At 34.8% G+C, this 15,144-nt stretch overlaps 1 protein-coding gene across 2 annotated transcripts; it reads left to right on the top strand.

Moving 5' to 3' along the window:
* Positions 1-25: 25 nt before the first annotated feature.
* LOC121413161 (acidic repeat-containing protein-like) lies at positions 26-11,864 on the top strand. Of its 2 annotated transcripts, none has more exons than XM_041605932.1 (10): positions 26-242; positions 2,544-3,745; positions 4,044-4,090; positions 4,824-5,029; positions 5,366-5,489; positions 6,352-6,611; positions 7,590-7,719; positions 8,239-8,335; positions 9,625-9,732; positions 10,822-11,864. In XM_041605932.1, exons 1-10 carry the CDS (start codon positions 129-131, stop codon positions 11,072-11,074), a joined length of 2,541 nt encoding a protein of 846 aa, XP_041461866.1. In that variant the 5' UTR covers positions 26-128; the 3' UTR covers positions 11,075-11,864. The 2 variants fall into 2 exon arrangements, with proteins under 2 accessions (XP_041461866.1, XP_041461860.1); XM_041605926.1 differs by having other exon boundaries at positions 6,349-6,611.
* The last annotated feature ends 3,280 nt before the right edge of the window (positions 11,865-15,144 follow it).

The raw sequence follows: 15,144 nt of genomic DNA, 5'->3' as shown, positions 1-15,144 counted from the left end.
AAATACGGTACCGGTACCGGTACTGTAAAAAAAATTATCACTGACAAATAATGACAACAAGCTGTCTCGGTCATCTCTAAACATTTTATTTTTATTCAACTCCAAATAATTGTACAGTTTGGGGAAAAATGGCAGATGGTCTTGGAAGTGACGATGAACTGAATGTGCTCTTTGAACGTGTTTCCATCAAGCTAGGATGGCAGTCTAATCATGATGCAAATCTTGACGAGGTGTTTGAACAGGTAAGCCGCTTCATCATTGAGGTAATCGCAGACCGGTAACAGTGCTGCGCCGGCGCGCCCGGCCCCGAGCCGAATGCATGGCTCACGTCAACATGGTCAAGGGTACGGTGCACAGACACTGTGCTAAAATTTAGTAAAAAATATATTAGGGCACATTAAAAATGGAAATTTCATATCAATCTAGAAAGAAAGAAAGAAAGAAAGAAAAGGAAGGAAGGAAGAAAGAAAGGAGAAAGAAACTAGAAAGAAAGAAAAAGAAAGAAAGAAGGAATAGGAGTTTGGGAAGAGGGAAAGAAAGGAGAAAAGAAACTTCAAAAGAAAGAAAGAAAATAACATTAGATAGAAAGTTTGAAAGAAAGAAAAATGGAAGGTACGAAACAAATGAAATGAAGGAAGAAAAGAGAAGAACTTGGAAAAATGATGAAAGAAAGAAGGAAAAAAAAAAAGAATGATGAATAAACTCAATAAAGTACAGAAAGGTACATGTAGATCTCTAGACCCCAAAGGAAGGAATAAAGACGGGGAATAATTTTGCTTTACAAATTTGAGAAAAGAGATTTTAAGAAAAAAGCTCTCATGTACAGTCCTATGTAAACATATCGTCGCATGCATCACGAACCCTCCTCTCTGCGCACTTCAATGCGAAAGTTAGTTTTGCAGAAAACGCATTTAAAGAAAAGCTTTTTTAAAACCAGCAATAAGTGCCTTCAAGTACAAGGAGAGCAAATTATTTACCGGTGTCTTCGTTTGATACATGTAGTTCAGGTTCCAAAGTTCCATCCCGTATCCTTATATTTTCTTGAAGTGAATTATTTACGCTACAGTGGGCATCGTAACAGAGCGGACGGTTTATGGTGAAATCGAGAGGCGCGATAGCGCACTGTATCTATTCCAGAGAGGACGGTCGTGGTGCGTACGACGATATGCTATACAAAAGACTTTATGCAAACAGTCTTTCAAAATGTAGAGCAAATTGCGATGCGATCCCTGGAAAATTATTCCCTGAAAGATTCCCTGAAAGAACATTTATGAATCAAACTCAAACTAAAAAAGGAAGAAAGGAGAGAATAAAAAATCTATTGAAAAAGAAGGATGGAATTGGAAGGAAGACCAATTATCATTTTGCATTGGTCAGGTATTGATACAAAATCAAACTCCATAATTTCTTCTGAACATCTTGGAGAACTCATCAGTCACCCTTACTACTACCATTAGACATCGAACATCAGTTTTGGCGAGAAAGATAGTGGTTATCATTATAAAGATGTCACCAAAAGATTCAAACCTACAATGTTTATTCTGCTGAATTACGTTGGCTACACTTACCAATACGAATACATATGTAGGTAATATTGGATGGCCTTGAGTGGGATGCAAAGAAATATTGTTCTGGATGAAGCGCATTTGCATTCAATAAATTGATGCTCCTTTACCACACCTCCTGGCAACTAATACTTAATGCATTTTCATTGTGACATAACTTATGCTTCATGCGCACAATCATTTATTAACCAATGATAACCTTGTGGGCGGGGCTAAATATTCATTCATAGGCATGCACGTTAAATCAGTTTTAATATTTTGTCTTTTTGAAACAACTTTGAAAGACATAAAAAAATATCTGCGCCTTTAAAACCCTACATCTAAATAATGATAGCCTATATTATACAAAACACGAATGGGGATGATAGTAAAATGTTAGAATCAATGATTATTCCTGTCTAATAATCCTCTATATGTAGCTGTATGGAAGATTTATAAAATGGGATAAAAAAATGATAACTTTTCAGAATATATGTACCACTTATGTATTTATGTTCTTATCTTTAATATGCTTACTGCTTAGGTTTGTACATGTATGTATACATGTGCCAGTGATTAATTTATGTGCCCAGCAAAGGTTTTAAAGCTAGGAAAGATAGTTCAAAAGATAAAATTTTCATAATGCCAATTTGACTTTATGGCAAGAGAAAATAATCCGAAGCATTGTCAACCATATTGTTGTGTAAAATGGATACTATATGACCTTACACATTGGATGAGTGGAATAGAGGTGACAGGTTTTCATGTCAATGTTGAACCGTATTCAGGCCATCAATTAATGTGTTGTTGGAGAGTGAATCTTGGGCAAAAAGTCTGCCCTAGTTCAACTGTTCATCCAGAGTATTGAACACGTTTACAATGAGAACATCATTCTTATGTCATCCTTTTTTAATTGGTATTCAATAATTATATTCCTAAATATCAGTGAGAATAATCATGATGATGTGCTATAAAGTCATTTTTTTGTTTGAATTACAGCTTTCTCAAAGCACCAAGAAAAAGAAGAGTAAACGGAACAGAGCATCGGTTAAGAAAAAGAAGAGCCAAACCACCTCAAAAAAGAAAACTCAAGATAAACATAGCAATCAATCTCACCCACCTCCTATCACAAGTGGTCAGGATGACCTAAGCCAAAGTACGTCACCAACAAAAGCTGACCATGAAACCTCTAGAAACCTTCAGTTGGAGCTCCAGGCAGAAAGTGTTAGCACAAGTAGCAGTGAGGTCACCCCATTATATAAGGATAAGAATGACAAATACAATGAAGTCTTGGGAGATATGACCCATCTTGTGTCTCCAAAAAGCACAAAAGATTCTCCATCTAGTTCTCCACCTGGTATTAATGATTACAAGACTCAGCTCAAATTGGAGGGGTGTTCTTTACATAGTGAGCTAGATTCTGCAGATGAGCCTTTGAGAGGATCAGGAATGGGTGTGCAAAAGAGTTATAAACATTCAAGCGATAGCTGGGAATGTGAAAACAAAGAGGATGTACAAAGGCTGGATGAATCTCAAACCTCAACGGAGAGGGCAATGAGGAGAGGTGAACGTGCAGTATCTAGAGGAAGGAAGCTTCTTGCAAGCACGGAGGAAGGTATCAGAACTTTTGCAGGGTTGAAGGATGAGGCCGAAGATGATGCGTCAGAGGTTCCAACCAAAGACTTCACAGAGTCGCCCCAACCTATGAGGTGGCTCATGTCTCCTCCTGCCATGAGACATGAATCAAAGCTGTCTCCTTTGCATTCAGACAGCCAAGATGATGATTCCATTGACGATTCCAATAAAAACGCTGATGATATCGGGGATATTTTTGGTGAAAACATCCCAAGTTTGACTGAAAGACTGACACAGAGTCACAGAGAGAACAAAAAATCATTCCAGAAGAACAGGAGGAGAAGTTGTGCTAATCCAAGATCTGCTCCTGTTGTACTGGACAATGATTGGATCGATGATGATGATGATTTTGATAAAGAAGATGAGGGAAAACTTGGAGGGGAGGATAACGGTGATGATGGCATCCTAGATGGGGAGACGAGGCTGGATGTTGGAAAAGATGGAGCAGAGGGAAGTGGGGCTTCTAGCAAAGAAGAGGAAGAGGAAGATTTACACCATGATCCATTGCCACAGAAGAATGATGGACAGACACTCAACACCAATGCAGAATCTTTTCAAAAAGCAAGGTATGATGTCATATTTACAATTTACTGTTTTTTTCATCTTTATTAATACCAGTAACTCATGTTATACTCTTAAAAACAAAATCAACTCAACTTAAACTCTGAATCAGCCTTCATTTAAGTTCTAGGTTTCCTTTTTATTGTGGTAGTTTTATGTAATATGATGGTTTACCAGATATTTCACAATGATAGATTCCAATGTTTTGTCTCCCTTCCATCTTATGATGGCCAAAAAAATGTTGTTTGAAACCTTTTGTTACTCATTTTCAAATTCTTTTTTTTTTTTTTTTACATTTGCTAGGAGCAGACATAAAGACACATCAAGCAGCGATGATGACTTCGAATCATGTGAGTACGAGATGAAAGAGATGTAAATGAAATCATCATACAGCTCTATTCAAAGAGACACGCATTGTCGATTAAATGACATGGATATGGTATGCAAAGTCGCAAAGTCATGTTGTTTGGGTTTTTTCTCAATTTTTATATAAACATTTTTTTTTTCCATTTTACAAATTTCTACATTTTTCGTAAACAAAAATTTATACAAAAAATCAATTTGTCATGAAAAATATAAATATGTACATGTATAAAGAAGGCGTATACCCTAAAAAGCAAAGGCTTGTGACAGGATGTGCTTGTATACATGTACATAAATACAATACATTAAACAATACAAAGAAAAGTCTTCTTTTAGCAAAATTTCCTCTTTTAACTTTAATTGGGTAAATACATTGCTCCTCTCCAAAGTATCTTATTTCATTAATTGTGAAAAGAAAAGTTAGGAGCTTGATTTCAAGGGATAGTGTTTATTTCTTATTTGAATCAAGAAATATTCTTAATCTTGGATATATTCAATCATTCTAGTACTTTTGTTTTTTGCAGATACCTCATTTCCGACTTTAATATTGTACTTTGATAGTCATTGAATACTTTGTTCTTTTTGTAGACATGTTCAATTTTTTTAACTTCATCTGTACTTCAATTATTCTTTGTTTATCATGTATGTATTATGAATTGTAAAAGGAAACAAGAGTGGAAAAAATAAATTTATTTAAAATCAAATCAAATCAAATTCCAGTCCTGAAAGCTGTCAAGACCCCCCAACGTCCAAAGCAACAATCAGACTCAGACGAGGCTGTCTACGTGGTCGATGATGATGACTTTATCGATGACACTCCCCTGGAGAGCAAGAGTGATGACGATGATGATGACGAAATCTTTTATCACAAAATCAACAATCTTGATAATCCTCTTACTAGTGAGAACAAAGCAGCCAGAATTAAGGTACCCATTTGTTATGATAGAAAAGTAAATCATATGCTTTTGAATCAGACAGATTTTTCAAAATCTGATTTAAAGTCAGTATTATTTCTTGTCTATTTAACATCATATATAATGTATTGCAACATAATGATTTTAAAGTATTCAACCACTTCAATTTGTTTGACTAGTTGAATACATTGCATATGTGTTGCATGGCATGACGAGGTCAAATATCAACAAATGACTAGAGATAAAGATTAAAGTTATCAACAGATAAATGAATATGGCCGCACACAGCCAGTTTAAATGTAGGCACCTTGTATACATCAATGTCCTCTTTTATTCTTGATTCATCAGCGTCCAACTGTTGGCAGTCGTTCTGGTAGCATACTTAGCCAACTCATTTCCTCAGACGACGATGATGATGACGTCTTTGTGATTCCAAATAAAACTCCTGTTGTTAGAAAACCAAGTTCGAAAGGTGAGAAATATCATTTGGGGCAGAAGATTTCCTTTGTATTTTTTTTTCATCACAGACCGTCTTCCATGAAGTTGTACAGCGTACAAAAGTACCTTTTCTATCTTAACATATTGCCTAATAGTAACAGCAAAGTAACGTACAGTGCACTTCTCATGTTTAAGAATTGAGGTGATACATTGTATGTATGTTCATTGCCATTTAAATTTGAATTAAATACAATCTTTAGTCATTAGTTACAGGGGCTCTGAAAATCTCACAATTTTGGTCAGTAATATGTGGCAATCTTTTACAAGAATGCACATTAATTTCTTTTCAAATTATTTTTCATGAAGTTATTATGCACACATTCATATCATTTCTGCGGTGATATAATTTTGAATTTCCATTCGTATCATATCTGGGGTGATGAAATTTTGTATTTCCATTCATATCATTTCTGGGGGGGAAGAAATTGTATTTCAAAAGTTTTAATAGATCGTAGAAAGCATGGCTGCGATAACACTGCATCTGATTGGAAGTTGTTGCATTTGACCCTACGTAGTGGCCTTATGGAGAGTTGACATTGAGAACAGAACTGTTGAGCTTGCCGTGAAACAAAGGGTGATTTTTGTTGTAAGCTACTGAAAGCCGTGCATCTGATTGGCTCAGAGAGAATTTGTCAGTTGAATATGGACAAGATGCTCCATGGAACACTACTGTTGTGTTTGGACAGCATATCACTTGATCTACCGGTAACCAAAAAAGTGATGACCCCTCTAAAAAATGTTGAAACGCAGGGTCTTCTGTTCCTTTGCAGTGATGTGGTAAAGGTTCACTATCTATCTTCTTTATATTCTCTTTTTTGTGCTCTTCTTGACAGTAGTCACTTCCACCACCTCATTGAAGAAAACCCCAGCCAGGCAGCGCCGTCCCCTCCAGCCCACCACACTGCCTACTAACCGATACCCGCACACACCCTCTCCAACCGAGCGAACCGCGCCAGTGTCGTTCCTCGCTTCTCTCTCCACCCCGGGGAAGGGAATGTCGACCAGGTCAAGATATGTGAGTGACTTCAAACGGAATAAGGATGAGCTCACTCAGAAACTGTTCAAGCTCTACAATGAAAGTATCTTTGAAAGCAAGGTACAGTAATAGAAAAGGAGCTATTCAGTGTACAAACTTTCTTATCTATGCTGGCCATGATTGGAAGCAAAGTTTTTTTTTTTGGGGGGGGGGGAGGATTGGTCATATGACTCCCCCTCACATCCTCACACACAACCGCATCTTTTCGTAGAGGTGTTGTAGCTCAGTGGATAAGTCTCCCAACTTTGAACCATAATGTCCGTGGTTCAAATCCTACCGCAGCACTTGCATCCTTGGGGAAGACATTAATCTACATTTGCCACTTTTCATCTAGGGGTAGTAAATGGGTGTTCGGTCTGAAGAAGTTTCTAGAATTCTTGAGCGCCCGATCAGGATAGTCGTGATTATAAAGGTGTCTTACTATTGTCCAATTTATTGCTCTCTTGATCTTCAGCTTCCATACGATTATAGAGATATCTTACTATAAATACATTTATTACTCTCTTGATCAATTTCTTCCATCTGATTATAAAGATATCTTACTATTGTGTAATACATTTATCACTCACTTGATCTACAGCTTTCATCTGATTATAAAGATATCTTACTATTGTGTAATACATCTATCACTCACTTGATCTACAGCTTTCATCTGATTATAAAGATATCTTACTATTGTGTAATACATTTATCACTCACTTGATCTACAGCTTTCATCTGATTATAAAGATATCTTACTATTGTGTAATACATTTATCACTCACTTGATCTACAGCTTTCATCTGATTATAAAGATATCTTACTATTGTGTAATACATTTATCACTCACTTGATCTACAGCTTTCATCTGATTATAAAGATATATTGTGTAATACATCTATCACTCACTTGATCTAAAGCTTTCATCTGATTATAAAGATATCTTACTAATATTGTCTGATACATTTATCACTCTCTTGATTACCCCGGTAACAGCTTATATGATTATAAAGACATTTTGCTATTGTCTAATACATTTATCGCTCTCTTGATCTACAGCTACCCTCTGACTTCAGTATCACATGGAACAACAGAATGAGGAAGACAGCTGGATTCTGCTTCTACAAGAAGAGGCTTGGTGACAGGACAGCTAGGATCGAACTGTCTGTCAAAGTCTGTGACTCAGCTGGTAAGTAGCATTCCATGACCTATTTTTCCTACAACGCTTAGTCTGTTCATGTATGCTAGTAATGAAATATTGCAGTACATATAACTGATGCATATCAGTAACAATTTTCACAACACATTTGTATACTTTAGGTCTGTTAAAAAAACGACCCCGAATCTCTGTTTTTTTTATGCACTTTAGAGTCAGTCAGATGAGGGCCACGTGATAACATGAATTTTTTGCATTAAGCCAAATCCAAACATAAAACCAACCTCTAACCATTACCCTAATCCCCATAGCATCCTGTACTATATACCTTATCAAAAAATTCACAAAATTCTTATTTTTGTAATAGTTTTTGTTTCTTGAATTATTTGTGTTAAATCAATGACATATGCAGTTACCTTAACTGTTGAGAGTATCTCAGAGAAATATCTGCTTATAACATTTTACAAGTACGGAAATCCTTCTTTTGAAAAAATGTCAACATTCCTAAATTATTTAAACAAGTTTAACCAGGCAGAGACCTTACTTTTTCAGAACGTCTAAGAGATACATTGGTTCATGAGCTATGTCATGCCGCAGCCTGGCTGATCCATGGAGTTAGCGATGGTCACGGGAAGTTCTGGAAGTACTGGTAAGTTGTATATTGTAGTCCCTCTCTTTCATACACAGTATGAGTTTGTTTTGCTTAATGTTGGAGACAAAGTTATTTCATGTTGCGTTTTTCCAATAAATGTGTATGCAGGGCTGCTATAAAGAATAAAGACCTATGCAGATTTTATCAATTTGTATCACATCAGTATTTTTTAGATATGAGAATACAACGGAGAGTATGTAAAGTTATCTTAGGACGTAATTACATCAGTATCACATACACGAATGCATGTCAGGTATGTAATTTACCAACACTTGAGGAGAGAAGACTGACACTAAAAAATTTGCAAAATCACTTTCAACTCATCCTTTGTGTAAGACATGGCTACCTCGAAAAAAAACATGCAAACATATATCTTCGTCGTACAAACAACTATCAACAATTTCCAATAAGAACAACGAGATTTAAAAACAGTCCATTGCCATTTTGGTTGACATACTCAACAAAAGATGAGTGTGTAGACTAGGAAAGGCAATGCAAAATGGTCATCCCCACCCCACCATACAATTATTTTTGTCATTTAAATAAATGTCAGTCTCCTTTCCTTCAAGTCTGCCATTTTCATATTACATTCATTGCCTTTTATGCTTTATCTAAATTGAATTAACTTTTAAATGTACAGCCTTTTTTAATGCATTTTACTATGGTTTTCACTATGTATTTAATAATGTGCCAACACCAAATTGTAAGCATGATTTTTCCAGCTCTTGCTGTTTTTTCATGTATGATTGTTGACATGTTTGATTATCAATAAAGACCATTTTTGAATTGAATTGAATGAGTTGTGGCTGGATGGCTGCTTTTTTTTTTTGAAGTACCCTTATTCCATTTCATGTCTATTTTCTGTTTGCAAATGTTTAACCAAATGTTCACAGCTTAATCAATTTAAGGGATACTAGAAATTGAATTCCTTTAATTGTTAATGAAATTAAACATCAGAATGTTTTTTTTTGTGTGTAAACATTCAAAGATATTCCATCGCAATCTCAATGTTAAACACAAGACACCTGTCCATTATGCAAAATGATAAAAAATAGTTTTATCAAGAAAATCAATACCAAATGTAAGATATTATACATGCATAATATTGATAGCCTTAATTAATACACTATCAGTTCTTGCTGCCCATGGTGGAATAATAAATGATTGCACAAATAACAAGGGGAATGAAAAAGTGTATTTGTTGGAAGGCTAGTATACTACATAGTAAAAGAAAGCATTATTATAGATTAGTAAGTATTGTTCTATTTTTTTAAATACCTTAACAGGGCTGCCAAGGCTAACCTTGCCCACCCCGAGATCCCAGTCATAAAGAGATGTCATACCTATGAGATCAACACCAAGTATAAATACAAATGTGTTGAGTGTGGGAACATGTAAGTATCTAAGTGTTTTGACCAGTCAGAATACTGGTACCGAGTTAAAGGACAAGTCCACTGCAATAAAATGTTTATTTGAATAAAAAGAGAAAAAATCAATGAGCATACTGACAATTTCTTCAAAATCGGGTGTAAAATAAGAAATTTCATTAATTTGAATAAAAAGAGTAAAATCCAATAAGAATACCACTGAAAATTTTATCAAAATTGGGGCGTAAAATAATAAATTCATGACATTTTAAGGTTTTACTTAATTTCACTGTTCTATTCACATCCTGGTCAGTATGCAAATGAGGAGACTGATGACATTATCCACTCACTATTTCTTTTTGTATTTTAGTATGTGAATCATAAATAATTTTTAATATTCTTCTCATTGTCATATGAGGCAATGTGTTATTCGTCCCTGAACATGAAGTATTACCATTGTTTTAAAGTTTGGTCCTTGCTATCAAATATATTCAAATTGAAATATTGTATGATTCAAACGATAAAAACAAAAGAAATAGTGAGTGAGGGACATCATCAACTGTCTCATTTTCATCTCACTTGGAACTGTCTTATAAAATATAAGCGAAACTCATAACTTTCTTATTTCACATCTGATTTTGATGAAATTGTCAGCATTATACTTGTTTGATTGATTTTTCTCTATTGATTCAAGTCAGCATTTTTCTGTGGTGGACTTGACCCTTTACTATATTGTGATGAAAGATACTTTACGCTATTTGGTCTATACACAATTTCTACTCTGTGGTGTGTATGTGTGAGGAGGGGTTGTGTATGAATTTAAATTATGGTTTTGCAGAGATGGGATGGCTAACTTGGTAGAGCAGTGGTCTCATAATCTGGGCAGATTAAATTCTGCAGTTGTGTTATGAGCTGGTTATGTGTAATGTGCTCTTCAAATAGGAAGGCTTTGCAATGTGTGAAGTTCTGTCCTAATATCTGACATTATTTTTGTACATGTAGATGACAGGAAGTTTGACAAAAAAGGAGAAGTAGTTGGACTTTTTTTGTATTCATGAAGTCTTTGTCCCGTAGTCATATTCGCTGACATTTCAATATTTTAACTCTCTCTTTCAGCATTGGTCGGCACTCAAAGTCAGTCGACACCAAGAGGTTCTGCTGTGCATACTGCAATGGCCGCCTGGAACTGCAGCCCACACTGAGAAAAGACGGCACCCCTGCCAGGGCACGGGGACCCAACCCCTTTGCTGCATTCGTCAAGGAGAACTACGCATCTGTAAAGAAGACCCACGGGGCTGCCAAACATGCTGAAGTGATGAAACTCCTCAGCCAAGAATTCTCTACAAAAACCAAGATCACTGATACATAAAATCACTTCTTAAAACATTTGAATTGTAAAGCATCGGTCGTGTGAACAAAGATTCTAATTACCATGGATGGCACATGATTCTTAGAGGCACTATTCACATGGTCATTGAATCAGAGTTCTGTGGGGTATTTTATCTATGATTCAGTGTGCAATCTTGTTCGATAATCACTTGAATTTTGGCACATTTAGTATGTTACTTTGATTGCTCAGTAGGTGAAACTAACAAACTGAAAAGGTGGTACAAGTTTAATTACATTCTATGCAGGGACCTCTTCCCATAAAAAAAAAACATTTTGAACAAAATTTTAACATTACATTATATATGTGACTGCAATAGTATTCATTACTCAATCAATTCTGCTAATAACAAAAATTTAAAGTTTGTAGATTGATTTTTTAAACGCATTGCAATTCCCCTAAAAAATACAAATGCCAAAGGATTCTGCAGAAATTGATGTTAAATTGAGTATGATTTTGTTGTTTTAATTTCATAGATCAAGTCCATCGATTTAGGGATAGAAAAATATATATATAGAGAGAGAAAAATTAAACATGTATAACACTTAAAATACCATTAAAATCAGTTTGAAAATAAGAAAGTTAGGATATTCTTAGGTTTTCCCTGTTTCCACAAAACAGATATATTTTGGCCTGTATCCAAATGTGGGAGGCATTGATGTGCATATCAGTTATCACAGCTTATTGAAAAATTGAAAATATTCTAAAGATACAATTTTACATGTGATTTATTATTTTTGGGGGTATGCTTGTTTGACTTGTCTTTATTTATTAAGCTTTCCTTGGTGAATTAGAACATGAGAGGCTGAAAAGATAATGATTTTTTGTCAACAACAAAATGTCATCTAAAGAAGTAGAAAATAGTTGTTTAAAGGAGAATAGTGTTTCATTCAGCCTTTTGTTTGGTGGAGGAAATATATTTCAGCCAAGTCATGTTCCTTTTAACTAGAAAAGTATCTTAGATGGGTTTCATTGTGATTTGTTTTTAAAATTTATGCGATCAGTGTGAATTTCTAAATCTGTACGGTTGTTATGCAAATTATGTAAGTAATTGTATAATGTGTATATTTTCACTTTTTTAAGAGAATTCTTTTGCTATGCATGAATTTTGATTTGTATGTGACAATCATGTTCTAGAACAGGGTTCCCATGGTCATGGAAAATCCTGGAAATTGTGGTAATGGAAAGTCAGGGAAAAGTCAGGGAATTTGTAAAATTTGTGAAAAGTCATGCAATTTAATTTCCCTCAAGGCGATGGCAGCTTTCCAATTTGTCGTGTCTCGCAACTCTCATACTCTGACCATATGCTGCTATTATAATTGGTGTTCATGATTTCCGTTTTTGTGACTTCACAAATTCTACATAACTCCCGGGACATTATGGGAAGTCGTGGAAAGCATCAATTTAGTCATGGAAAAGTCCTGGAAAAGACATGGAATTCTGTTTACAAATTTCTTTGGGAACCCTGTAGAACCTACCAATTGAACTCAGGAACTTTCATATATAGGAGACACTGCATCAGCCTACCTTCGCATGAGTCAAATGATTGCCAAACTTGAAGCAGTATTTCAGACCGGAATGTGCAAAACATGTTATTTACATTTCTAAGCAGAATTCTTGACCGAACAGATTTTTATTGTCCTAATAGATTTGACTATTAAGGCAGATGGATGTGATTGTGATATATTTTTGTTTACCTATTTCAATCAAGAAAGTTTTTATACAAATTCTTTCTTCAAATTTTGTAATATTGTGTAGAATTATGTTGTGAAATACATTTTGTAAACATTTTTTTTATTTTACTATTCTTCCTATCATGTATAGTTAAAGGTTTATCATGTGTATTTTTAGCTTGACTTGTTTTTAAGAGTTGGGTTGTTTCTCTAACATTCCAGGCCCCGGTTTCACAAGGCTGAGTGATTGATCATGGGGCTAATTTCTATTGTGTATGACAATCATAGGGATTAATCCCATGATCGACCGCAACAGTCTGTGTTACAGGGCCCACATGAGATTCCTGTAATATCCATCGCTCACTAGAGGCCTGTTGCAGAAAGAGTTGATTTTGAATGCAAGTCAAAATATCGAGCGCAAGTTGCGAATACGGGTGCTTTATTGGCTGAAAATCAAAGTGCGCAAGATTTTTTTAGTTGCGTAAGATTTTTTTTAGTTGCATTTGATCGCAAATCTTTCTGCAACGGGCCCCTGGATCTAATAAGAACAGAGGCCCATAACACAAAGCTTAGCAATGATTGTAGAACGATTGATTCCATTGACTACAATGTACAATCAGTCATAAAATCAAGTGTACGATCAATCACTGACCTTCGTGTTACGGGACCCTGTTCTTTCATTTTTGCAATCCATCACAAATCTCTTTGACTTACTAGAAAAAACAATAACAACCATGATTTCCATCATGATTTTTTTATTTGCATTATCAGCAAATTAATTTGATGACAAATGATTTACAAATAAGATGTTTTAATTCAAGATTCCTTATGGAAATAGAACTGTCAGAATTTCTCCAGTGAATACCTTAGAATGGTCATTATCAAATTGTCTTTGAATTTCCATTCAATTGTAAAGTCTTTTGAATATCCTTTGCTTGGAAATATCTCTTGCAGTGAATTTCCATTTAATAACTTAGCTTCTCGTTAGTAATTTTCCATTGAATAGCAAAGAAGAGCAGGTTCTCTTTAATAAGTAAAATTCCATTTTGGCAAGGATTGTTATTTTGAAATCAGTTTACCATGGAGCTTCTAAGTGATAAGGCATACCTGTGTGTTTATGTGAGTTTCTGATGAATAGCATGGTGTGTAATGTATATCCATTAACTGTTTGTTTTATTTTTCACCATGCATAACAAGAAATAAATTGACAGAATATAATGTTTCATTAATAACAATAATACGCAGTAGGAACAAAGCATAAACAAATTTTTTTGAAGTGCAAAATCCCTTTATGTTGGTAAGTAACTTGTTTAACTAAAACATAGCTCGAAATGAGCATTCATAAAAACCAGAACAATAACTTATTTAATACAACTAAAATAATGCCTCTATAAAATATCAAGATATGGACATCATATAATAATATCAAGGTATCTCTAGAGTAAAGATGCACTGAATAAAGGTCTCTTCATATTTTTTTATCATTTGAAAGAGATGTTTCTTCAAAATCTCACCATTTTGGCTCAGTGAAGATTCATCTTTTATTCACCCCTCCCATTTCTTTAAAGGAAATTCATTAGGATTATGATTCAGTTGTGTTGTGCAATGTCTTTTTAAAATGTAAATAAAGTGCCCATAATAGCATCATATTTTAAATTAGATATATGTATTGCCTTTTGATATTTATTTATTTATTAGTTGTACACAGGATTATCAAAGAGTGGTCCTGTCATATTCATAGATTGGGTGATAGTTTGTAGGTTCAGTCTTTGACTTTACAACACAATATTGTGTGATAACAGAGTTTGCAAAATGAGTATTGCTGGAATACACCAATTGGAAATCGTATTATCTCTCTGAAACAGATACAGTTCGAAATATTTTGCATAAAAAATTCCAGTATGATTTTGATTAATACTGTAATATACCTTTAAGAAAATTTTCATTTTCTCACATTACAAACACCATCAAAAATATTTCCAAAGCACCACTCCCCCACAAAACAGGAATTGGGCAAAGAAAGAGAAGGACAAGAAAGGAAAGGGGAAATATAGCAAAGGGGAACAGAGAGAGAAATAGAAGCAAAAGAAAATAAAGAGGAAAATGGGAAGGAAGAGAAAGAGGGAAAAGAAGGGAAAGAGAAGGAAGAAATGAGAGAAAGAGAATGGAAAGGTAGAGAGGAAAGAAAGGTTATAGATAGAGACAGAGAAGCAAGAGAGTTCAAGAGGTAGAAAATAAATGATTGGGAAGAGAGAGATGAGAAGAAATGAAAGGAAAGAATTGGATAGGGGAAGAAATGAAATAGAAAAGAGAAGTTAAAAGAAATAGCCTCTCGATCTCCGTTAGCTTTTAGTATTTGGACTTGGCGAGATAACTTAT

This window comes from Lytechinus variegatus, chromosome 1 (genome assembly GCF_018143015.1).
Source record: "Lytechinus variegatus isolate NC3 chromosome 1, Lvar_3.0, whole genome shotgun sequence".
Taxonomy (NCBI): domain Eukaryota; kingdom Metazoa; phylum Echinodermata; class Echinoidea; order Temnopleuroida; family Toxopneustidae; genus Lytechinus; species Lytechinus variegatus.
The sequence above is the reverse complement of the archived record's forward strand: the minus strand, read 5'-3'. Positions and strand labels throughout refer to the sequence as shown.

What these genes read in the sequence shown, in the direction of transcription:
- LOC121413161 (XM_041605926.1), top strand. Translation starts at nt 129, where the DNA reads ATGGCAGATGGTCTTGGAAGTGACGATGAACTGAATGTGCTCTTTGAA. An exon ending in GAATCTTTTCAAAAAGCAAG is followed by an intron (nt 3,746 to 4,043) that starts GTATGATGTCAT and finishes TACATTTGCTAG; the next exon opens with GAGCAGACATAAAGACACAT. An exon ending in AAAGTATCTTTGAAAGCAAG is followed by an intron (nt 6,612 to 7,589) that starts GTACAGTAATAG and finishes CTTGATCTACAG; the next exon opens with CTACCCTCTGACTTCAGTAT.